The 25,638-nt window shown below is 45.6% G+C and overlaps 1 protein-coding gene across 1 annotated transcript in view; it reads right to left on the reverse strand.

Annotated features, from left to right (window-relative positions):
• GPATCH1 (G-patch domain containing 1) overlaps nt 1-25,047 on the reverse strand; it is a 42,833-nt gene extending 17,786 nt beyond the window's left edge. The window contains exons 1-11 of the mRNA XM_025854368.2: nt 24,932-25,047; nt 19,351-19,485; nt 17,299-17,384; nt 14,975-15,135; nt 14,223-14,320; nt 12,323-12,381; nt 11,705-11,947; nt 10,541-10,688; nt 6,035-6,114; nt 3,338-3,542; nt 1,129-1,425 (exon numbers count right to left, since the gene is read on the reverse strand). Coding sequence (XP_025710153.1) covers nt 1,129-1,425; nt 3,338-3,542; nt 6,035-6,114; nt 10,541-10,688; nt 11,705-11,947; nt 12,323-12,381; nt 14,223-14,320; nt 14,975-15,135; nt 17,299-17,384; nt 19,351-19,485; nt 24,932-25,004 — 1,585 coding nt within the window. The 5' untranslated portion in view covers nt 25,005-25,047. The remainder of the gene's footprint in view (nt 1-1,128; nt 1,426-3,337; nt 3,543-6,034; nt 6,115-10,540; nt 10,689-11,704; nt 11,948-12,322; nt 12,382-14,222; nt 14,321-14,974; nt 15,136-17,298; nt 17,385-19,350; nt 19,486-24,931) is intronic.
• Between the last annotated feature and the right edge of the window lie 591 nt (nt 25,048-25,638).

Below are 25,638 nucleotides of genomic sequence, written 5' to 3' on the forward strand. Positions count from 1 at the left end.
GGGCTTAAAGGAGAATATCAAGTGGGTCCCACTGTATCCCTATAGATTTTACCAGAGGGGACGCCAATCCTTACCCTGGTTTCTAAGAGCATGGTGGGGAGTACTTGTCAGGTAATAGTGCTCTCCCCCTCAGCATGATTCTTTTATTGAATTCTGTCTACCTCACAGAACAGAGAAAAACATTTTGCTTATTAAATCTTCGAAGCCAGGAACTTGCTACTGCTCCTAGATAGTGATAAGCTCATCCCAACTATATTCCTAGTTTTGGCAAAAAAACACTCCTTTCTCTAACTTTTTTTAAATTCAACAAATAAACATCAGTGTGTGGGTTCTTAGTAGGGAGTGAAGACACAATAGACCGCCCTCTGCTTTTGAAAACTGATGCCTCAGGGGCGCCTGGGTGGCTCAGTCGGTTAAGTGTCTGCCTTTGGCTCAGGTTATGATCTCAGGGTCCTGGGATGGAGCCCCACATCGGGCTCCCTGCTCAGCAGGGAGTGTGCCTCTCTCCCTCTCTCCCTCTGCCCCTCCCCACCATTTGTCCTCTCTCTCTCAAATAAATAAATAAAATCTTAAAAAAAAAAAAAAAGAAAACCAATACCTCAGATTTGCTGTCGACTCTCACAACCACTACCGTGAATGACACCAATCCCTCTCCTCAGTCTGCCCAAATTTACTCCATAGACTAGAGAGTGATTTTTCCCCCTTGTAATGGTTCAAAGCCAACTACCTTTTTAAATCAAATTTTAGACCACAGTTTAGGGCTGGTTGATTAGGATTTTAAGATAAAGTGGGGATGACCTTGTTCTCTTGGTGTGAAATACAACACTTACAGAAGGCAAGCATTTGCAAATAGTAAACGGTCTGTGGTTTAGCACATTAGCCACCGCCAAGGCGTGTTCCCTCTACTTATAACAGCTATCTTTGGGTCCTGAGATATGGAGAAACACAGCTACTTGTTCTTACTTTCTAAGGTCAAGAGCCAGGGACTACAATCTGCACTGTTTGCAGCTGGACAAAGCAAAACACTGGCAGAGTGGGATGCTTCAAATCTAAATCTGGGACTAGGGCCAGAAGAGCAAGAGCACTTCCCTCCGGCCGAGAGGTAGGAGATCCAGGCCTAGCACCCACCTTTCTGACCCCGTTTCATATTTACTAAAAACTCTTCATATCGTTTTTGCTTTTCTGGATCTTTTGCAAAAGGTTTGAAGTTGCTGGCTCTTGTGGGGGCTGTCCCACCACTCAGTGCCACGCGCCACGAGCAGTGCCCGACGTCTGAGGAGGAGGGCTGGGCTCTGCTGCTGGAGGCATTCTGGGCCAGACTCCTGGCCTTGAGTTGAGCTGCTTTCAGGTCAGTTGCCTGCTTCATTTCTTTGATCCTCTCTTTATCTTTTTGGGACAGAAACTCTAACACTGAAGTAGCCGAACCTAAATAAAAACAATAACAGGAAGAGATGAGAAGTAACCTAAGACAACTATATTGACATCTCTGTGGTGCATACATGTTCAGTATCACAAATGTATGTCGCTGGAGCATGTCACACGTAGATTCTCCATCTCTATTCGTAACAGCCCTGTGAACTAGACAGTGATGAAATAATAAGACTCGTGCTTTACAGCGGGCAGAAGTGCAGGCCAATACACGGGTGTTTATCAGGTGAGCGAGTGGTCCTAGAATGACGGAGCTGACATCCCCGGCTCGGGACCCCCAGTCTGAGGGGCCACCACCCGACAGTCCTGCCTGGCACAAACCCCGGTTCAGAGCCAGCTGCCCCTGCAGCGTTCACTCCTGTCACAGCAGCCCCGGAGCACTGGCCTGGGCCGTGAGGACACCGCAGACAAGGCCCCGCTCTCACTAGCTGGGGACACGGGCTTAAGAGAAGCCCAAAGTCAACCCCCGAGGATGGCTACGAGAGGAGGACCATAAAGGAAACAGGGTGACACCACTGAAGGAGACTGACAGACGAGGGCTGGGAGTGGGGTGCGGAGAATCTCTAGCACGTGTTGGGGGGGGCAGGGAAAGGCCGGAAGTTCCCTCCAAAGAGATCGGAGTTGTTGTGAGTTGAGTAAAAGGAGCCGAAGTGTGAGGGAAGAGCAGAGGCAGAGGAGACAGTGAATGTCAAGGCCCCAGCAGCGGGCATGTCGTGGTGGGCGCGGTCAGAGGGCAGAAAGCAGGATCACAAGGCTGCAGCACAGAGGGTTGTGGGAGAGTGGGATAAGACATGGCCTGAAAAGGAGCCAGGGCTGGATCACGCAGCCTGCTGGGGAGCCTGGACTTGTCTTCAGTGTAAGAAGGACTGGAGTGTTTTAAGAGAGGCAGTGATATGATTTGGTTCATCAGCAGAGAGGAAGGTGGGAAAGTAAGGAGGCCAATAACGAGGCCCCACAATGGTCCAGGTGAGGGAGGATGGGCGCTTACTCCCAGGTGGAAGCAGCAGAAACACAGGATGGGGTTCCCAGCGTGTTGGGGGCAGCGCTGAAAGGACTTGCTGATGGACTTGGAGCGGGGGCAGGAATTAGGATTCCTACATTCTGATCTAAGCAGTGGGTCACTGACAAAGGGAAAACCAGGGGAATAGCAAGTCTGGAATAGGAAGTGGGGAACCACAACTTCTGCTGTGGTCTATTATATTTGAGATACCTATCAGGCTCCCAACTGCCAAGTCCAAGGTCACCTCTCACAGTGGGTCTTTCTGCACCAACCTACAAGAGATTCTCCACACTTGTCCACACTTTCAGATGCACTTGTTCATTTTAGCTACAGTACCCTTTCCCCTGAGAAAAAAAAAAATCACACTTTCCCAGGCTCTGTAGGGACAGCGAAGGCACCCGTGTCCTGGTCTGCACCACATTCCTGGCAATTATTCCAAGTCTGAAAACTGCTGAGTTTAAGACCAGGGTTGTGATTTCAATGGCACAACCCAAACTTATGTTAGAAGACAACAAGTCTTAAAAAGTAAGGGATATGGGGGTGCCAGGGTGGCTCAGTTGGTTAAGCGTCTGCCTTCGGCTCAGGTCATGATCACAGGGTCCTAGGATCGAGTCCCACATCAGACTCCTTGCTCAGCATGGAGCCCACTTCTCCCTCTTCCTCTGTCTGCTGCTCCCCCTGCTTGTGCTCTCTCTCTCTAATAAATAAATAAAAAATCTTAAAAAAAAAAAAAAAGTAAGGGATCCATACACTGCTATGTGTGCCATTCACAATACACAATTTTGTTCTCCCCGTGAGGGAATACTAAACCACCTAAAAGGTGTCATTGAGAAAACAACTCTCCATTTTGATTTTGGTAACTCCAATTGTTATTAACGTAACGTTCTTAATCTTCTTCATGGCACCTACCTTGAACAGGTGTTTCTCCCAGCAACTCCCCCCGTTTGGAGGCATTCAGTTGGTGCCTACTGAGTGTCCCTGGGTCAGGCACTGACTTTCCAGCTGACTCGGACAATACCTGGAGTAAGCGGGAGTTCTCTGAGGTTGCAACTACCACAGGTCTGAAGTAATGCACTGGCCGATAGTCTCTTGGCAATTCAGGTGGTGGGTAAGTCTTAAAAAAAAAAAAAAAAACTCAGAAAAGACAGGCTGTGAGATGACCATGTTTGACTTAATCAAGAAAACTGTATCCCATTGAGTGTTGTTAACCCTGCCCTCGCCAGGCCAGCTTCCAGCAGGGAGGTTGCACTGGGCACAGCCCCTCCAGGTGTCCAGCCAACATCCATTCTGGATCTGGAGAGCCACCAGGACCACACATTTTTAATATTACCCCTGCCCACTTCTACAGAGAGATGTGAATATGCATATTTTATGTGATAAGAAAGATGGCAATAGTTAACACAATGTACTGGCTCACATGCAGAACTGGCCTACTGAAAATCAGAACATTTAGAAAAGTATGATTCGAGACTTAGAAAAAAAAAGTAATAACTTTAAATAAGTTGCTTTTAAATTCAGAATTCTTTTTCTGGTTATGTTTCAGTTCCAAATTAGAGCTTCGGGACTTATTTTTTGATCTGAGGTAGTTTTAATTCAAAAGCTGACCGGATTGAAATTGAAATATATTTGAGGAATTCAGGCACTGATGATGACAGAACAGAAAAGTATTAAAAGAAAAGTATTAGGTACTTTTAAATTACTGTGCTAAATGGTCTCCCTTGCTCTGAGTCTAACAAACATGTATTTATGGATAGTCTTATATAAGCCATTTTCTAGAGTTTTCAGCTACCTGAAACCCTGACTGAGCTCTGCAACCAGGGCCACCCCGAATGCTCTCTGGCTATGGTTCTGGGGCCCGGCTGCACACAGGGCTCCCCTGAGGGTTTAACGACACTGATGCCCGCGTCCCATAGCACACAGCTGGTGCCAGGTGGGGCCCCCAGGTGGCTGAGACGCACCACGGTAAGCACCCAGCACTGTGACAGCCCATGAAGAGAGCTGGCATCACTGCCAGGAGGTCTCATTTCTTTATCATCTCAGCTTGACTGCCTTCTCTAAACACGTGGGCTCCCAGGTCAGCTGGCAAACCCTCCTTTATGGCCATGACACAAAAATCCAGAGGAGCACGACAGCAAGGGCGGGGGGGGCAGTGCGCAGCCATGACTCTTCTTAATACCCTCCAGTGGACTCAAATTTTGCAGGCACCTCTGCGAAATCACTGATCTGTTTGGCGTCTGGAGGCAGAGGCTGGGTTTTGGGCCACACATGGAGAAAACTGGCCTGTGTGTGAAAGGCTAGGGGAACACAGCCCTCTTCTGAGTCATTCCGCCCAAAGCACTACTCCAGCAAACAGCGTCCCAATGCCTGTCACCCGGGTCACGGCCCTCGGCCCTGCTAGAGTGAATTCGTGCTTCTGGTGCCCCTGCTGGGGGAGGGCTGCTCTTGGGGGCCAGGACTTAGTCCTACTGAGCCCTGGAGGGAGGGAGTCCTTGAGCCCTGAGACAAGTGAGTACTTCTGAGCCACTTTTCTGCTCTCCTTTCAGACACATAAAAACCCTCCATTCTCCTTTGACGTTACTTGACATTTCTGGTAATAACAGCAGCTTATGATGTGCCCAACGCTGTTCTGAATATGTTCTGCTCGCTGTTCCAACACACTATCACAACAGAACAAATCAAAGCTACTGTAACCCCGAATGTTTTTTAGGCTGCATTGCCCCTGACCTCCCCTGTTCTGAGGGACCGCAGGCCAAGCCACAGAGGTACTTAACAAATACTTGCTGAATACAGAAACAAAGAGCAAATTAAAGTATGGAACCATCTAAAACGGGATGCCAACAAGGCAAATGGCCAGGAACCCCACCTGAGCCACCAGCACCTGTAACCCAGTGACGCCTGCCTGTGAGCACACGGCTCTGATGGGTGGCGAGAGTACCACTTGGCCTAAGCCGTACAACGATCTCACAAAAACAGGACTCTCTGGAAATGCACGCGGAGCTCTCCATGGGGCTTGACCTGCAGGCACACGGCCTCCCTCCCTTCTGTTTGCCCAGGCAAGGAGTCCAGGGAACCCTGTCCACACCAGCCAACACCTTTTATGGCGTTCAGAAGGAAGCAGGACAGGGGCGTTTTATGACTTCTTGAAATTTTCTACGTTTCCTTAAGTTACACTGCCCTTGGAATTGTATCAATTCCATCCTCACCCCACCCCCAGTTTCTAGAGTAATTCTTTTTTTAATGGAAATAACCACTTACTTGGAGCTTGGATTTAAAAGATTAGCAATTAAAATATGCAAACAATGAATCATGGAACGCTACAACAAAAACTAATGATGTACTGTATGGTGACTAACATAACATAACAAAATTTTTAAAAAATTAATAAAAGATCAGCTATTAGGTATTTTGGATACATTGTGATTACCGACTGACATTTCTAATGCAGAATATGTTTACCTGGACAATCACTAGTGATTATACTGTTGCTTTTTGAAAACAGAATTTACTTAATTTTCAATTGTTAATATAATAATTCAGATTACATAGCAGCAAAGATTTTAAGTACTAAACCAGTAAAATAAAGAAATAAATAAATGCTTTCCTTACTTTCTTAGACGATAAAGGTTTAGAAGCCAAGGAAAATCCATCCAAAATTTTGCCAATGTATCGAAGATCTTTCTCTGATTCTATAAAATGATGTCATTGATTAATTTCAGAAGCAGAGAAGGTTAGAATAAGACAAAAGACGTCAGTTTCTTTATCTCCAAGAACATAAATACCACAAACCACACATGATTATCTCACAGAGATAGCAGTAAAGAGGAGGGAAGAATGGTATGGAAAGCCTTCACACCTCTGTTGACTCAGTGACTGGCAGCCTGGCCCACAGCACCCTCAGCTGATTAGGTTGCCCCGGATGTGAGGCTATGGCTCTCCCAGACAAGTACCTCAATACTGTTTTTAGAAAAAGTATCTTAGGTCCTAAGCTAAGCCTAGGGGCACCAAAGAATAGACTCTGTGGAGTAAAAGATCTCAAGAAAAAACATCAAGAGGACAAGTGTGGTTAAAAATAAAATCATAACCATGAGAAAGTCATTTCTAAAACCAGGTGAAGAACCAGGGGGAGACTAACCCCCCAATTTCCTTAGCAACTATCCAAATAAAGCAGAGAAGACAATATAACCAGGTCAGCCAGTAATCTAATCTCAGTTCAAATTAAAAGGTACTTTTGTTTTTCTTCCCCAAACCAAATTCTAACAAGAGATAAAGATCACTAAAGATCACTCAGGAAACAGAATGACCAGTGCCCTCTTGACTTGGAGCCAGGGATTGGCCATTGGTTGTGGAGACAACCTAATGGACAGGGCTCTTTGATTCTCAAGGATTTCCTGAGCATAGTGGTTATGTCAAAAATCCATATGCAGGGGTACCTGGGTGGCTCAGTCAGTTACTAACATCTGCCTTCGGCTCAGGTCATGATCCTGGGGTCCTGGGATCAAGCCCCACATCGGGCTCCCCGCTGAGCAGGGAGCCTGCTTCTCCCTCTCCCTCTGCTGCTTCCCCTGCTTGTGCTCTCTCTCTCTGTGTCAAATAAATAAATAAAATCTTTAAAAAAAAATGCATATGCACGAAATGCATTTTCTGTAGCCATAAGCTCCTTCTGCATGACCACCATGAGCATGTACACAAGCTGGCTGTCTGGTCCTGAAGTAGACATGGCCACCCACGGTGCAGGCAGGACTGAAGTCTGCAGCCACTTATAATGCAGCCCAGCCCTGTAACTATCCTTCCCCCCTCAAAAGCATTCTTTGCACTTCAACTCATGTTGAACTTTTGTATCAGCTTCTGAAGTTCCTAAAATTCTGTGGGGTAATTTGGGATTAATTTTCACTCTTGGCACCCCTATGTTTATAGCAGCATTATTTACAAGAGCCAAATTATGGAAGCAGCCCAAGTGTCCATTGACAGATGAATGGATAAAGAAGATGTGGTACATATACACCATTGAATATTACTCAACCATCAAAAAGCATGAAATCCTGCCATTTGCAATGACGTGGATACAGCTAGAGAGCATAATGCTAAGCAAAATAAGTCAAAGACAATTACCATATGATTTCACTCATATGTGGAATTTAAGAAACCAAAGAAATAAGCAAAGGGAAAAAAGAGGGAAAGAGACAAACCAAGAAACAGACTCTTAACTATAGAGAACAAACTAGTGGTTACCAGAGGGGAGGTGCGTGGGAGGATGGGTGAAATAGGTGATGGGGACTGAGGCACCTGGGTGGCTCAGCTGGTTAAGCCTCCAACTCTTCATTTCAACTCGGGTCATGATCTCATTGGCTGTAGGACTGAGCCTCATGTCAGGCTCGGCACTCAGTGGGGAGAATGCTTGAAGATTCTCTCCCTCTTCCCCTCCCCCACTTGAGCATACTCACTTGCATGCACCCACGGGTTCGCTCTCTCTCTCAAATAAATAAATAAATCTTAAAAAAACAAACAAACAAACAGGTGATGGGGCTTAAGGAGTGCACCTGTCATAATAAACAGCGGGTGATGTATGGAACTGTTGAATCACTATATTGTACACCTGAAGCTAATATTATACTGTACGTTAACTAAACTGGAATTAAAATTAAATTAAATTAAAATTAAAAAAAAATTTAGAAACCTTTCATACTCTTAGAATTTTGTATTCGTTTAAAGCCCAGCAATTTTACTTTTGTGAATTTATTCTGAAGAAATAAGAAACAAATGTGCATAAAGACAGAGCCACAGAATATTTATTATAGCCACATGGATCATGAAAAAAAAATAATAGTTTAAAAATCAACCATGAAGATTGGCTAAATTTAGATTCACTCAATGAAAAACCTTAAGGTCAAAACTATAGAAGCTGTGCCTGGGGTGGAGAGGAGAGGGGGCCATAGCAGAGAGGGGATATGAGGAGCCTAGGGAGGTCGGGGAAAGTCACCAGCTCAGGCTTGATGAGGAGAAGGGTGGAATTCAGTCAACAGGCACAAAGGTGTTGCATAAAGGAAAAGCCAAAGATTTGGCCCAGGAGGCAGATTTAAATATGTATATCTAGGGCGCCTGGGTGGCTCGGTTGGTTAAGCGACTGCCTTCGGCTCGGGTCACGATCCTGGAGTCCCGGGATCGAGTCCCGCATCGGGCTCCCTGCTCGGCGGGGAGTCTGCTTCTCCTTCTCACCCTCCTCCCTCTCGTGCTCTCTGTCTCTCATTCTCTCTCTCAAATAAATAAATAAAATCTTTAAAAAAAAATATGTATATCTATTATAGATTAGTAATTACTATATAATCAATATATATGGATATTCGTATTATATAATTAATACATCTTAATATATTATGATACAGTATTATATTAACATATTAACATATTCAATATAATTAATGTTAATTATTTATTAACATGTTAATAACATGTTAATACATGTTAGTATAATCTATAATACTATTATAACATATTGATATTTTTTTCTTTTCCTTTTTTTTTTTTCTTAGAGAGAGGGCCTGGGGAAGGACACGGGGAGAGGGAGAGAGAGAAAATCTTCAGCAGGCTCCACACCCAGCACAGGGCCTGATGTGGGGCCCCATCCCTTAAGATCATGATCTGAGCCAAAATCAAGAGACACATAGTTAACGGACTGAGCCACCCAGGTGCCCCATACATTTTCTTTTAAGTTATAAAAATACATAGTCTTAGTAGAAAATTTTGAAAATACAGGCAACCAAAAGGAAACGGTAACACCAAACTAACATTTGGGTGCCCACTCTCCCAGCATCTTGTGTAAAACCCTAGATTCTTTTTTTGGTGATGAGGACAGAGGCCCCTGACACTTACAGAGTGCCTGCCGTGTGCCCGGCATGTCTTAAGCCTTTTCCGGCCGCGAACAGCCCTATGGGTGGGCCCTGGTCGTGCCCACGGTCCAGGCAAGGACACTGAGGCACAGGAAGATGAAGCAGCCTGCCTGGGGCCACAGCTGACAACCGGGCAGAGCCAGGGCTGGAGCAGAGGCAGTCTGTCTTCAGAACATGTGTTCACAGTCATCAAGCAAACACCTCTAAAAACTGTTTTGCCCCTTTTTTTCTTCCAGACATGCAAAATAGGCATCCTTTTGGGAAGTTACGCTTGGATTACTTAGATTATTTCAACATGCGTGTTTCAGATGTATTTTACAGGAGTTCAATCAGATTTAAGGACAGCTAGAAATGTCTCCGTAGATGTTTTCTCTCAGCAATCACCTCCTTACTTCACCTTGGAGCTTCTTACTATTATAACCAAAGAAGAGTGGGTGCTATTTATTCAGTCTTTGGACAGGTACTGTGCCCAACATGGACTTATGCCACTTAATCCTCACAATGACCCTCAGAGTGGATTTGATCATCACTTTACAAATGACACCCAGAAAGGTTATGAGTCTCGCCCAAGGTCCTGCGGCAATCCAAATCCAGTCACGTGACTCCAAATCACAGGCTACTCACGCCTGCTCCACACTGTCTCCTCCCTGTACCTTTTCTGGAAAGAAACACAGACCTTCTACTTAGAACCATAGGATCTGAATCCCTACAGACTCTGACTTGAAATCCAAGTTGCGTTGAGAGGTGTCCATCTCCTAGCCCAACAAGAGCCTCCTAAGAGCCAGGGACCCATGTGAGGAGACCAGCTGGGTGCCGTGTTCCCCTTGCTGCAGACCCCCACACCTGGCCTCCGACCCGCTGCCTGAGCTGGCCTACCTTGGCCAGCTGCCCAGGTCCTCGGGCTTCCCTCTGACCCCGTGCTACTTCTACCCTGCAGCACAAGCACCTGCCCTCATACTCGCTCCTTGCCTGATTCCAGACCTCTTCCCCCTCCCCACCTCGGCCTCGTCTCGACAGCTGGCTCTGGCTCCCCCCGGTCTACATCTAGCTTCTGCCTTACTCTCCACACTGGGCCTCTCTTCTCCCCACTTTGTTTCTCACCCTACATCTTTCACCCACAACCCCCAACTCCACAGAGGCTGATACTCCATTATCAATTTTGCAACCCCTTCTTCCTATAATACCCTGACATGGGGTCCTACCATCGGTTGTGGACCTATGGAATTACCTTTCTGACTTTTATATTGCCTGGGGGCTGTCCAGCCATACAGTCCATCTCCAGGCTCTTCATCCTTCAAAATGGTGTCATATTTGGATAAAGTTTCCGTGGCATAGATGTCATCATCTTCCTCTTCCAGGGCACCAACACCAAAAGCCTTCAAAAACAAGGTTTTGAACTGAGCAATTACAGGTTTTAGGGTGTGTCTCATTGAAGGATAAAGCTACTTTAAGGATGTGACCGAATAGCCCACATTAGCACCGCAAGATCACCAAGAGGCAAGGGAAGTGGGAGACCAGATTGACACACAGACCCAAGTTGTCTTGGAAACCATGGCCAGAAGTAAATGCCCTGCCTTCAGTGCTGGAGCTGTCCTCTGGGCCCAGGAGCAGCTACAGGTCTGGGTCCTAACACAGGAAGGTGTGGAGAACACACCCAAGCAGCAAGGCAGGAGAAGAACAGGGCCTCCAAAAGGAGAAAGGCAGAATATTCATCTACTGTTCAGTGTAGCCAGGGCTGATGACCAGGATCTGAAGGCTACCACTACTGAAACAGCTACTGTAAGAACTCCTAATCATTGTGGGACACGGCCTCCAACAAGTATCACTTTTTGTTTAAAAAAAATTGGGAAAGAACATGTATAGGAAAGAAAAGGTAATGACAAAATTTGCTAAATGTAATTTAAGAAAGAGCCTCTAAATCAATTTGAGAGCACAGGCAATCAGGGAAAGCTCTCCATCTCCTCAAAGGTAAAAAGCAAGGCTCCCAAGTGAAACGTACACTCATGTTCCTAACTTGGGGCTTGCAGCGCTAGGAAACAGTCTGAGAGGTAGTAAAACTTGGACTTGAACTTGAGAGGCAGATTACAATTCAACTATTAACTAAATCAAAGGGGTAAGCGTGGTTTTTCTGCTCAGGCCCCCAAGGGTGTGAGAAAGCAGTCCTCAGTCCTGGCAACACACAAACTCCACCAAAAACATTAGGTCACAGGATGTCAGCAGTAAAATCAGGAAGGTGTGCTTTACATGTCTTCAGAAAAGACTGTACGGAAAAAAGAACCACTTCAAAGTCTTCAGGTTAGTCAATGAATAATGAGTGCCTACCATATATATAACATATGGAAAGCATTCTCATTTGTCAACGCTTCCATGTTCACGAAACAGAAACTTTTACCTGGCCTGAGATTCCCAATTTTCTTCCTTTATTTACTCCAACCTCTCCAAGAAGACTGCTGGTCCCCTGGGGCCCCCCACCGAAAAGATTAAAATGCTCTCCCGAAGTTCCAAACAATGCTTGGTGGGGATCCAGGCCCTTGTAAGCCAGTCCATGCACATTATCTTTAGGTGTGAAATCCACAGGTGTGACATCTTTGGGGGCAAAGGTCACATTTTCAGGCACATAGTCATCATCTTCCTCCTGCTCACAATGATGAAAAAGTGGAATGAAGGTGACTCACTGCCTGGTGCAAAGTCCTATAAAATACTATTTTCAAATGATTATCTCCAAACAGAACATTGACCAAACTTTCCTTTCCTCTATCACAAATCACTAAATCAAGTTCTTGATACTAACACAAACAGTGCCGTTTTAAGAATCTGAACAGACTTGGATATCTATGGTGCTGGCATTTTGCTAATTACATTCTCTGACGTGAAGGTAGTTTTAGGGTGGGAGTATTTCACTGTAATGGGATCCGACGGATTTCTAAAATCGTTTGACCCTAAAATTTCACGTTCATAAAGAAACAGATGTTTCCATACCAAATTCAAGGTCAGTTATCCCATATAATACCTCAGATCCTTCAGAGCCTCCAGGGGGTAATGCACAGCCATAGATTTTTACTCCAGGATCTATAAAAGAGATTTCAGATACATTGATCATAAGCAATGGAAAATATAGAAACTGGAATTGCTGACACTCTTTAGAGATTCATGACAGCCGTTATGAAAGGTGCTCTGGCTTTAGGGTCAGAGACTGATCACTCAGGAATTGTTTTCCACCAGCCCCTGCCCCGCCCACACTCTGGCAATAATGTGCTTAATGACTGACTGCTATTGCCCCAGCACCATGAGTTTGTCACCTGGCTAGGGAGACCAAGGGCAAGAAATAAACAGAAAATAACCCTGTTAAGCTGTGAAGCTGTGACACAGTTTTGACAAGAGTAGGAAACAGTTTCACGCAGTGCTAGCAGGAATATAAACTAGTAAAATTCTTCCAGAAGGCTGTTATGCATGACACACAAAAAGCCTTAAAATATGGTTGACCTTTTGGGAATGTAAATTGATAGAGCCACTATGGAAAACAGTATGGAGGTGCCTCAAAAACTTAAAAATAGAAATACCATACGATCCAGTAATTCCACTACTGGGTATTTAGCCAAAGAAAACAAAAACACTGATTTGAAAAGATACATGCACCCCTACGCTTACTGCAGCATTATTTACAACAGTCAAGATATGGAAGCAGCCTAAGCATCCATCAATAAACGAATGGATAAGAAAGATGGGGTACATCTAAATATGCAATGGGATATTACGCAGCCATAAAAAAGGATGAGATCATGCCATTTGTGACATGGACAGACCTGGAGGGTATTATGCTAAGTGAGATAAGTCAGACTGAGAAAGATAAATATCATATGATTTCACTCATATGTGGAATCTAAAAAAATACTTGAACAAACAAATAGCAGAATCAGATTTACAAATACAGAGAACAAACTGATGATTGCTAGAGGGAAGGAGGCAAAATGGGTGAAGGCAAGTGGGCGATACAGGCCTCCAGTTATGGAATGAATAAGTCATGGGAATAAGAGGCCCAGCACAAGGAACAGTCAGTGGTATTATAACAGTGTTGTCTGGTGACAGATGGCAGTTAACACTGGTGGTGAGCACAGCAGAACGTATAGGCTTGTCAAACCACTAGGACGTACACCTGAAACTAATGGAACACTGTGTGTCAACTATACTCAAAATTAAATTTTTTTAAAAATACAGTTGACCTTTGAACAACACAGGTTCGAACTGTACGGGCCCACTTATACACAGACTTTTTACAGTATCGTTAATGTAAATATATTTTCTCTTCCTTCTGATTTCCTTAATCAATTTTTTTTATAGCTTACTTTATTCTAAGAATAGAGTATAGGATACATATAACATATAAAACACGTGCTAATAGACTGTTTATGTTATCGGTAAGGCTCCTGGTCAACAGGAGGCTATTAGCAGTTAAGCTTTGGGGGAGTCAAAAGAAACATGTGGAAATATAACACTGTATGTTAATTATACTTGAAAACAAACAAATGAACAAACAAATAAATATTTTATGTGGATTTTCAACTACCCGAGGGTTAGCGCCTCTAACCCCCCTGTTCAACAGTCAACTGTATATGCACACTACTCGACCCAGCAATTTTATTTCTAGAAATATGTAGCCATTAGAAAGTATGCTACAGGGGCGCCTGGGGGGCTCAGTCAGTTAAGTGTCTGACTTTGGCCCAAGTCATGATTCCAGGGTTCTCAGATTGAGCCCTGTGTCAGGCTCCCTGCTCAGCAGGGAGTCTACTTCTCCCTCTCCCTCTGCTCCCCACCCTGCCCCCCACCACCGCTCATGCTCCCTCTCTCGCTCTTACTCTCTCAAAAAAAAAAAAAAAGTATGCTACAGAATGGGTGACAATCGGTATACATACCAGGTTTCTGTCGGCGTGGTTTTCTCTTTACTCGAGGGCCGATTCCTTGTCCTTCCTTCCAACCCATTTTTCTCAGCAATTCAAAACCAATAGATAATCTAGGATATCAAGGCACTGAATGTGAACTTCCTTTTATAATACTAGAGGACAGTAGGAAGTAAGCAGCCTTTGAGTCCCTGTCCAGCTCACACCCTTGTCGTGCCTGAGCCCTTAAATACAGCCCACCCCCCTCCACATCAGCAGTGCATGGCCCTGCCGTGCTGGCCACAGCTGACTGGATTTGGGTGCACAGCCAGCCTGAGGAAGTCGATCCGAAGCCCTCTCTGCTGGGCCTTTGGAATGGACACCTAGGGACTCTATATGGTCCTTGTCAAGTCTGTGGTCTGGGAAACCGTGAGGCTGAGGCGGCCACATCAGGCTACACGCCCAGGAGCAGAAAAAGGAGATGTGCAGAAAGAGACGGTGGAATGAGGCAGACAGGAGAGAGCCCTTAAGGCTTGAGGGAAAGGGTGGGAGGGAAGGCACCCTTGTTCCTAATAGCTCACCAGCCTCAGTGATTCCCAGCAGCACAGCTAGTCACTGGAGCTCTAGAACACGCCATGCAATAACAGTGCAAGATCCTTTTGGCAAAACCCCCTTTTTCACTCAAGCTAGGCTTCTCCTACTTGTAACAAAACTACTCGTAATTAAGATCATTATACATTTGCAAAGCAGTGATGCCAAGATCGGAAAAGTTAGAATTAAATTCTCACTTTGCTGGTGTTATGAGGTCATCAAGCAGAGTAGCTCCAGGAATGGGGGCAGTAGCAGCTGCTAATTGCCTGGCCTTTTCTCGTATCCTATCTTTGGTTTTGGAAGCAAAATCATCCGTGGTAACAATCGCTTTAGGTGCTATCCCAAATTCACTAAGATCCTTAAAAAAACATTCAAACAGAATTACTTACATCATTTGGTAAGTGATTAACTGTAATACATCAGATAGCTTTATTTCTTAAAAACAGTTAAAACTACACAACTGATGGGGTGCCTGGCTGGCTCAGTCAGAAAAGCATGTGACTCTTGATCTCAGGGTCGTGAGTTCAAGCCCCGTGTTGAGGGTAGAGATTACTTAAATGAATAAATACAAACTTTAAAAAACAAACACCACACAAACAAAAACTACCCAGCTGAGTTAGGGATCAATGCAGCAGCTGACTTTACATTTGACTTTGGCCCCTGCACATAAGCTAAGGCCGATGGCGGAGGACAGGGCATGACGATGGCCACTCAGCGAGGCCGCAAGAGGCCCAGCCAAGCTACGAAGACAGGAAGTAATTAAAATACACTAATGACTTTTACAGTAAGTAAGTGTGTTCCTCTTGGACAATATTTCAAGGGTCAGAGTGCAGGGGGCAAATCTTAGAGTCACAGCCAGCAAGCATTCCTGAGCGTCTACGTGATAACTTTAAGTGTTTTTGCATTTCCTGTTGGCTGCCTTTCCAACAGCCTGTGCCTCTCCCTGGGTCCTCACCGAGCTCTGAAGTGTGCAGGCGCCTGCCTTCCTCTGTGCCACCATGCACTCCCCCAGTGGTGTCCTGGTGTGTATGCTGGGACCAGAGGAGGGTTAGCGAATGGGAGTTCATGTCTTTTCTAAGCCAGTCCTTTGAGCCCATTTCCTTTGCCAACGACTGCTTCGAGAATGAGCACGTAAAACAATCTGGGGCGCCTGGGTGGCTCAGTTGGTTAAGCGACTGCCTTTGGCTCAGGTCATGATCCTGGAGTCCCCGGGATCGAGTCCTGCATCGGGCTCCCTGCTCAGCGGGGAGTCTGCTTCTCCCTCTGACCCTCTTCCCTCTTGTGCTCTCTATCTCTCATTCTCTCTCTCTCAAATAAATATAAATAAAATCTTTAAAAAAAATAAAATAAAAATAAAAAAATAAAAAAACAATCTGCCTAGGGCACCTGGGTGGCTCAGTCAGGGCCCGACTCTTGGTTTGGGCTCAGGGCATGATCTTGGGGTCGTGAGGTGGAGCCCCATATTGGGCTCCCGCTCAGCGGGGAGTCTGCTGGAGATTTTCTCTCTCCCTCTCTTCCCTCCCCCACATGCACGCGCGCGCTCTCTCTCTCTCAAAATAAATAAATCAATCTTAAAAAACAAAACAAAACAAAACCACAATCTGCCCAAGCAGACGTGAGGGAAAATCCACAGCAGGACTCATGTGAATGGTTTCCTTGCTCTCAAGAAAAGATACCAAGAAAAAAAGTCCTCCTTCCACTGGATATTGTCATCCTGGATGTGCCATCTGGAACTCCTGCAGCCACCATGGGACCACAGGGAGGGCTGGTATGAGGACAAGCTGAATGCAGAAGATGGCAGGGAGGAGAGGACCTGGGGCCTCATTGACATCTAGACGTCTTGTTGCGTGAGTCACGCTTCCTTATAGATTACGCTAGTCAAATAGGAAGGGGACCTCTGCTTGCCTGTTACCTGCAGCCTAAAGCGTGTTAATAGAGTGTTTGAGTTCATCTTTATCACAAATGAATCCCACAAATGAATCCACGACTAGGTTTTAAGGCAACAGAGGATTAATTTTAAAACAAACTGGAGCCCATCCTGCAGGCCAGTAGGACCCCCCCCACCCAGCCCCCATTTGCCCCTAAGAAGGTGGCGGTCTTCATTGCTTTAATGATGGACCCAGATGCCTGCACGTGGCTCCCTTTCACTCCTTCCTGGTCTAGTCGTTCACTGTTCCTTCAACTGCAGTGTGTACAGCAGTCACTATGGAAGGAAGGCTGCAGGCTCAGCTCCGTGGGTACTGCACTTTTGGGGCAACTGGGGCCTTTTCAAGGAAATTTGCCTATAAATGACTTTCCTCTCCACTCTTAACTTTAGAAACTGGCCCCAGCATAAGACATTATCCCAGTGAACAAGAATCCATTGATGTACAGAGCACACTAATCCAAATACCTAAAAGATAAAGCTTTGCAAACAAAGAAGGCATCGTTCACTGAACCTTCTGGAGAGAGTAAAGGTGCTGTAACAGCCAACCGCACACATTCCACCGGCTACGTGGCAATTAAAGTTGTGCCTACCCACCTCTTCATCCATAAAGTCTTCCGGACCAAGAACAGATTTGTCTGCTCTGTTCTGTCGTGAAGACACAAAGGAAGAGGGTGTCCATCCTTCAAAGAAAAGCATTTAGAATATTACAATTTTGGTTTATAACTAAATAATTCAGTAACAGTGCAATTATGGGCTTGAAACTCCCAATACCTACAAACTCTTAGCTCCTTCCCTGCTCATATAGACATAATTACATGACATAAACATATTAATGCCCACATCTCCTGTAGTCAGAACTTAGGGAATACTGTGAGGTTTCCCCCTAAGAATTTGGAACCAAGAGAAATCAAATTATTACATTGAAAGTGGCATATGAGCAAAAGATGCAAGGTCACCTTAAAAGGCAGGACCACTCTGGAGACCAGCAGGGTAACAACAGACACCAACTTATTAACAAATCACAGAAATACTAGGTCAGGGTGCATGAGTCAGCCGTGAAAGGGTGGCTAGAACCAGAGTCACAGAAGCAAGGCACAGAAGCAATGGGAACATTCAGCGGGCCCTGGCCCGAGGACAAGGACTCAACCTGGCTAGTCTAAGGGCAGGCTGTGCCCACCCCAGGCCCCCTGTTCCATCACACTCCTGAGTCCTATAACACCACCCCTGCTCCCTGTCCATGGTCACTAAGCATGTGCCATGCCTACAGCATGAGAATGGTCTGGAGGTCAAATGTATATGTAACCTTCTAAGATACACTTTTTTAGTTTTCTCTAAGACTGACACACCTCCTCTCTGATTTCCTACAAGAGTCTTGTGGACCTGAGGAGTATGGGGCAGATCTACTCTTGGTTAGTGGGTAGAGCAGATTTCTGGGCAGGCCTGGGAGACAGCCCCAGCTATCCAGGAGTGAGGGTCAGCTTTCCCAGGCTACTGCCTGGACTACTGGAGTTCGGTAGTCTCTGCCCGATTTCTGTACCATCCTCCTCATGGTAAAGAGATACTCCAGTGTATTAACCTATCACAGTCTACCTGACAATCGTTTGGGCTGGTCTTATTACGGTAGGCGGCACACCTAAACCTGCAACACTCAGTTGTCTCTTAGTGTCCTTCTTTCTTCACAATCCTACTGCCAGTTTTTACATTTGTAATGTTAAAAATAAGTGTGCAAGTTTAATAGTGCCTTAGTTACCTTACTTTGCCTTTCCTAATAGTAAGGCTGAATACTCCATAGCGTTTCTATCACCTCTGGAGTAAACTGTTCAAATACTCTGATCATTTGCTCACTGCTCTTTATACATTCTGGATACTGAACTTTAAACCACCTTATTTACCCCAACTATTTCTCTTACGTGGCTGGTTCTTTCTTGTACTGCTTTTTTCATCTCTATTGTACTGTTGTTCTATACAAGTTATTGTACGTATCTATAAAAGACGTGCCCCATCTTATTCTTAACAACTGCTACAGGAGTTACTCAGTTCATCCCATCCTCATATCTGACATATAAAAGCCATTTTCTTCCAGTTTCTATGTGAGAACATTTAAAAAACATGCATTACTTTAAACAATGCAGAACTTATTAAATACTGCATAATGTGCAAGTTGTAACTGATTTTTCTTCGGGTCAAGAGCAGGTACTGACAAGTGCTGCTGTGGTCCCCAGTGTCAGGAGGGAGTGGCTCTGACCCTCAGTGGCCTCACCTACACAACAGCTTTGACACCTGCCCTCCTCAGTCACTGAGTTGTGTGAAACAAAGATTATCTGAGTGAATCTGTGTGACAGCAGTTCGTGTGTGGCAAGACGCGATACAAAACGGAAGTCTCGATCATCATTTAACCATCTGGTTAGGATGTATCTTTTTTTTTAAGTGAAGGAAAACTTTCACTCACAGATGGTAATGAACAACACACCAATGGACTCTGCAAACATGCCAAACACTGAAAGAACACAAAAGTCTATGGTGTGTGTATTAAGATGTTTAAAGAAGTATTTTATTTAAAAAAAGGGAGAGGTGGAAGAGGAAAGAAACATGGTATTTCAGTCATTTGCTTCAGCAATATTATAGCTATCAGCAGGAAAATCATACCTTCCTTTGAGCCAACGGTGTTGAAGTACCCAGCAGAGAAACCTCCACTGAAGGCTCCATGAAATCGTTTATACCTTCCTTTTTCATCTCTGACAGTCTGATCCTGAAGAGGAATTGGTTTCTTTGGTCTTTCACCTGAAAAAAATATTTTGAATGAGAGAGAAAGGGATGGTGGATTAGAAAAAATTTAGGGAAAATGTCATTTTTTAAACGTAATGAACTGTTTATTTCTTGTAATTTCAAATATAACAATTTTTTTTAGAAGAGTTGTTTATTGGGGCACCTGGGTGGCTCAGTCGTTAAGCATCTGCCTTCGGCTCAGGTCATGGTCCCGGGGTCCTGGGATCGAGCCCCGCATCGGGCTCCCTGCTCGGCGGGAAGTCTGCTTCTCCCCCTCCCACTCCCCCTGCTTGTGTTCCCTCTCTCGATGTGTCTCTCTCTGTCAAATTAATAAAAAATTAAAAAAAAAAAAGAAGAGTTGTTTATTTATTTGAGAGAGAGAGTGGTGGGGAGGGACAGTAGGAGAGGGAGAGAGAATCTGAAGCTGATTCCACACTGAGCACAGAGCCCAATGCAGGGCTGGATCCCACGACCCTGAGATCAGGACCTGAGCTGAAAGCAAGAGTCCGATGCTCAACAGACTGAGCCACCAGGACGCCCCTCAGGTATAACAATATTAATTAAGTTTTTTATTTCTAGACTTTACCTGCTTATACAGTTTAGAAAGTAACACATGGTATCTTCTTTATAGGTCTAAGGCAATTATAGATATCTCTTATTTGTATTAGACATACATTTTAGCAAAAGTGGCCCGATTCCCACAAAATTCTAACATGTAAACTGAACTACATGGTGGTGGTAGGGGGGAGGTTCAAAGAGATGGAGGTGAACCCTACTGGCAGCGGTAGAGGCAAGTCGCTGGGCTGGCACATGGCAGAGGTTTGCGACAGAAGGAACAATTCTGTATCTCTCCTAGAACTTCACAGCAACCTGAGACCAGATTTTTTCCTTTGGTATTGCCCATTCTCCCCAAATCTTAAGAGGTTCCTTATTTCTGGCAATCTCCTAATTCCATAGTTACTGTTCTTTAGACTTAATTCTTTTCCTGCTCTGCTGAACAGGGGTGGGTTGCTACAACACATAAGCGAAAAGGAACTTAGTAAAGTCTAAAAGTTCCTTAGGTTTCAACTTTCAGGCGCTATGACCCACATTACTAACTAATGTTATCAACTGCAATTCAGAATTCTGAATCTATTAAAAATAAACAGTAACCATAAAGTTACTTTCAAACATTCAGCACAGAAAGCAAGTTATAGAGCAGTTAAAGGCACGGAGTTGAGAGTCACAGTGCTGTCACCCCACCTTCCCAACACCAGGACTTCCATCATCTTGACTTCTCTATGCCTCCACTTCCTCATCCGTAAAATGGGGGTGACACAAATAGGAATAGCTATTTCATAGAGTTGTTATGCAAACTGAATAAGATAATGCCTACAAAGCACTTAGCAAGAAGAGATACACAATAAACACTTTAAAAATACTAGCTGCCATTATTGTTATTATTATTATTATATACAGTAGGAAAGGCCATATGTACCTGTTAATTCAATAATTAAGCCAGTTACTCCTTCTGGAGGATGGAACAAAAAATAGAGGAACTTCTAGCCTCATAGTGCTAAATTCTTCCTAGTAGCTTGTGAGGTCTTTAAGTCATTTCTGGAGTATAACCCATAGCAGGGCAGTCAAGAGCTCAGGTTCTGAAGACCAGGAGATCTGGGTTCAAATCCCCCTCTCCTACTACTTGCTAGCTTGGTGAACTTGGCCAAGTTACTCGATCTCTCCAAGTCTCAGCCTCCCCAAGTGTAAAAGTAGGGTAAGAAACAGAACCTACCTGGTAGGCTGGTGCACACACAGAGGCCTGAGCACAGTGTCTAGTCATAGCGAAGCTCAGTCAACATCAGCTACGATTTCATTTCAGTCTGAAGAACTGAATTACAACTTGAGTCCCCTAATCCAAGATCGTCACTGTTTCTTAGAAATGAATTACGCATGATCCACTACCACGTGTGCACCTGGCATGACTACTGGCTAAGGGGGGTTTCTCAACTTCAGCACTATGGGCAGTTGGTACTGGATAATTCTTTGTTGTGGGACGGTCCTGTGTACCGTTGGATGTTTAGCAGCATCCCTGGCCTGGAACACCAGATGCCAGGCAGTAAGCATGCCCCGCCCTCCGACATGACAACCAAAAATGTCTTCAGACCTTACCAAATGTCCACTGAGGGGCAAAATCAGCCCCAATTGAGAACCACTGGGTTAAGGTAAGAGGGCAGGGCCTGCCAATGCGAGGTGCTATTCTTGCTTGGTTCTCAAGGTGCTCTTAATCAGGAAGGGGGGATAAGATCTGCAGACAGCTAAGTGGAAACTGTGGCGGCAGATAATGAGGGCTGACCAGCATGGCCTGCGGGGGCCCACAGGGCTCCTGAGGAGGAGGCGCCACCTCTAATCACATCAGGAGAAAACTCCAGGGAGGAGGTGACATTTTAGCCAGGCCCTCTTATAATTACTGCTACTAATAACAACTAATCCCTTCTTTTCACACATATTATCTCATTTATTATACCTGATAAGGACACTCTGATTCAGTAACTGCCCCAATGTCCACAGCTAGTAAGCACAAAGCTGCATCAGATCTCAGTTCTACTTCCAAGCCAGGGATATCACCCATACTATCCTTCACCATGGAAGCAGCCCTGTACTAGACCCTGGGTGTGGCAAACTAACCACAACTCTGTCCCTGCCTCCAGGGCCCTCAGAGCCCAGGGGAGGAGACCTGAATATATAGGAACTCTTCTGATGATGTACAAGGACCACATCACAGTGTCCTTCAGCATGAGCAGAATCTGATAGCTACTGATAGAGACACAATTCCCAACAGAAGCATTAACTCCATCAGTAAACAGGGAGTCTAAAAAGATAATGTCAGATATTTTTGAAAAAGTAGTCTAGTCTGACCAGAAGGCAGGGAAGGAGAAGATGGAACTGGAAGGGCAGACAGGGCAGAAGGCCTTGTACACAGTGCTTAGGGGTCTATGGTATGTCCTGGGGGTGATGGGAGCCACAGATAGTGTTAAGTGGGAAAGTCATAACGTCAAAGAGGAAAATCATCCTAAAATTAATCTGAGTACAGGATAAACCAGAGATGAGGAGAATTCCAGAGCCAACTAAAAGTATCTAATGAGAGTAGGTAAGTGCTGGTGCCCCTTCCTTGCAGGCCAGAGAGCCTATGTGCCTATGGGTCTGTGTGTGACAGACACTTTGGCCCCTGTCTCTTAACCAGTAAACCTTTCTGTCAGGGCCAGCAACTTTAATTAAGTGGTAGAGTTCCTCCTCTACCAATGTTTGTCTAACCTGTCACTAAAACTTCAAAGCAGAAGGAAAGTGATTATTGGCTAGTATGTTATACTGTAAAATGTACTCAGAGTGCATTTACACTTCAAAGTGCATAGGAAACAATGACTCAATCTTCAAAAACTTCCAGTGCTGAGAAGTTAAAGAATGATCTTAGAGTCGGGGCAAAAAGGATCTACAAATCCAAAGCCCCTTCCTTCCATTTCAAAAGCATGGTTAGGCCATTAGGCTTCATTTCAGTTTCTGTGCATGATCGAAGAGGAAGAATTAGAAAAATATAGATCAAATAGTTGATGGTACAATGTGTCACCCACAAGGAAATGAGTGTAAGACAAGAAATATAGAAATGTATAAATAGCTGCCCAATCTGGCTGCAATAACCTCCACCCATGCATGTTTAACCCCTGCCCTCTTTCTGCATAGTGAAATCTAACCAGTTTTCAAGGGATCCCATCCTGCTCTCTCAGATTTCTCTGCTAGCTTGTGTAGGCTATTTCCTGTCTATATCAGATAAGGTAGCACTTGCACACCTTGTACTTTTGTTTTCAACTAGATTTGAAACTCCTCTAATACAGGATCTTTGTCAACAAATTCTTTGAGATCATGAGGTGATGCGTTTGCCAGTAAGGCTAATGTGATCTTTGCTTGTATTAAAGAACTACAGTCTAGGGCACCTGGGTGCCTCAGTCGGTTAAGTGTCTGCCTTCGGCTCAGGTCATGATCCCAGGTTCCTGGGATGGAGCCCCGCGCCAGGCTCCCTGCTCAGTGGGGAGTCTGCTTCTCCCTCTGCCTGCTGCTCCCCCAGCTTGTCCTCTCCCTCTCAAATGAATAAATAAAATCTTTTTAAAAAATAAAGAACTACAGTCTAGAATGAAGAACATACCAATGGTAGCCCTGCTCTACCCACATTCTGGTCCCATACTTGGAGAAAGGCTCTGACAAATTGGGGTTTCAAGGACTTTAAACTGAATATATTAGAGGATGTTGAGTGTAGTACAGAGATGTCTTAGAGGAAATGCAAGAGCTGTCTTCAAACACAAAGAAGCTTTCAGAAGACTAGTGTCCCTCTGTCTTTTGTAAGTAGAGGGTAGAAATAGGGCCAGTGTCCAGCAAAAGTTTCTAATGGTTAGAACTACTTGTAGGGAACAAAAAGGGTCATCAGTGGAAAGTACAGAAGTACAACTAACCTGGTAAGATGTGGTCAGGGTGGGAAATAAGATCCCACCAACAGAAGGCCTGCAAGTAACTCCTAGCTACCATGCTTCCTTGGTCCTTCCCACAGGGCTAGCACTGCCATCAGTCCTTACTGGGCACCAAATACATTGCTGAACATATCGAGTCGTTAAGCCATCAGACCAGAAACATGGGAGAGGACCTTACTTCACCTTGCCCTCACCCCCACATTTCAGCAGCAAGTCCAGTCTGCTCTGCCTTCAGCCTACACCTCTACCCAGACCATTACTTATCCCTGCCGGTGCTAACAACCCAGTCCAAGCCATCCTCATCTCCAGACTTCTTTTTGCTAATCTCCCTCCTTCAGTCTTGCCCACCACCCCCCAACCCGCCTATTCTCAAAATCCAGCGCGAAATAATCTCAAAATATACAACTCTCCCTTGTGTAAAACCCCGCAATGACTCCTCTACACTTAGTATAAAATCCAAACACCCTTAACATACCAAGTAGATGCAGCCCCTGCCCCCCCAACATCATCTCTACCAGTCTCCCATTGGTGCCGTCGGCTCCACCCACCCCAGTCCTGCCTGTCCCTCAATTTGTCAAACTGGCTCTGACTCGAGAAAATTTTGCACTTGCTGCTCCCTCTAACTGAAATGCTCTCCTACCCAGATCTTCATATGGTTGGTTCCTTCCTGTTTCAAGTCTGAGCTCAAACGTCCTCTCCTAGGGTAGACAATGCCTGACCACCCCCTGTTCTCACACGAGCCTGTTTCGTCATCTTTCTGTTTCCCACCCTCAGGGTCTCCCATCCATCCCTCCAGAACGTGAGCACTCCGAAAGCACACCGCACGTTTCTCTCGTCTCTGTTCCCGACACCAGTAGCGAGAGAGCCTTGCCCCCGGGGCCACCCGAGGCCCGGCACAGGGTTGAGTGTTTTTGCCCCGAATCCTGGACCTGTTTCTCACAGAACCCAGCGACCAATCTGGCCCGCACCTTCTTCCAGCGGCTCCAGGCCTGTCCCATAGCTGACCAAGTCCTCATCGCTGTCACTGTCCAGCGCCGCCATCCTGCCCCTTCCGGGCCCCGCCCCCTCGCTACGGAAGCCTCGAAGGGCCAAAAGCCTTCAGCCCTTTCTCCTCCGTGAACCAAAGCTGTGAGTGCAGGTGCAGGAACGTGCAGGCGGGCTTGCCTGTCGCCACAGGTCTGTGCCTGGGAGTTCTCAAACCCGTCCTGTGACAGCCGGACCCGGCAGGAGTTGCCTCGGAGGCTCTGGCAGCCATGACATCCCATCCTAGCTCCGCATGGAGCCGGTCAGGAGGAGGCGCCTGGGAGAAGCTGGAAGCCACCCAGAAGTCCCGCCGCGTGGCTGGTGCTCGGTGTTGTCTGCCCGCCCCGACCCATTGGCCCCCCGAGCCCCTCTCCCTGCCGGCAGCCTCCCGTCCACCTTCACTCCCACCCCGCCCCCTCCTTCCAGATACGCACAGATAGGCGCTTTATAGAGTATCACTCTTAGGTTTGTATCGGTGGAGTCCCCTCCCAAACCTCTGGAAGGATTTCCAGACGCTGGAACTCCGATGTCCATGGTTAAGGCAACTCGGGAGAAAGAGAGAGTGGGAGGAAAGAAGGAAAGAAGGAAGGAAAGAAGGAAGGAAGGAAGGAAGGAAGGAAGGAAGGAAGGAAGGAAGGAAGGAAGGAAGGAA

The sequence above is a fragment of the Callorhinus ursinus genome, unplaced genomic scaffold (assembly GCF_003265705.2).
Source record: "Callorhinus ursinus isolate GAN/ISIS: 27379988/994484 unplaced genomic scaffold, GSC_fseal_2.0 scaffold61, whole genome shotgun sequence".
Classification (NCBI taxonomy): domain Eukaryota; kingdom Metazoa; phylum Chordata; class Mammalia; order Carnivora; family Otariidae; genus Callorhinus; species Callorhinus ursinus.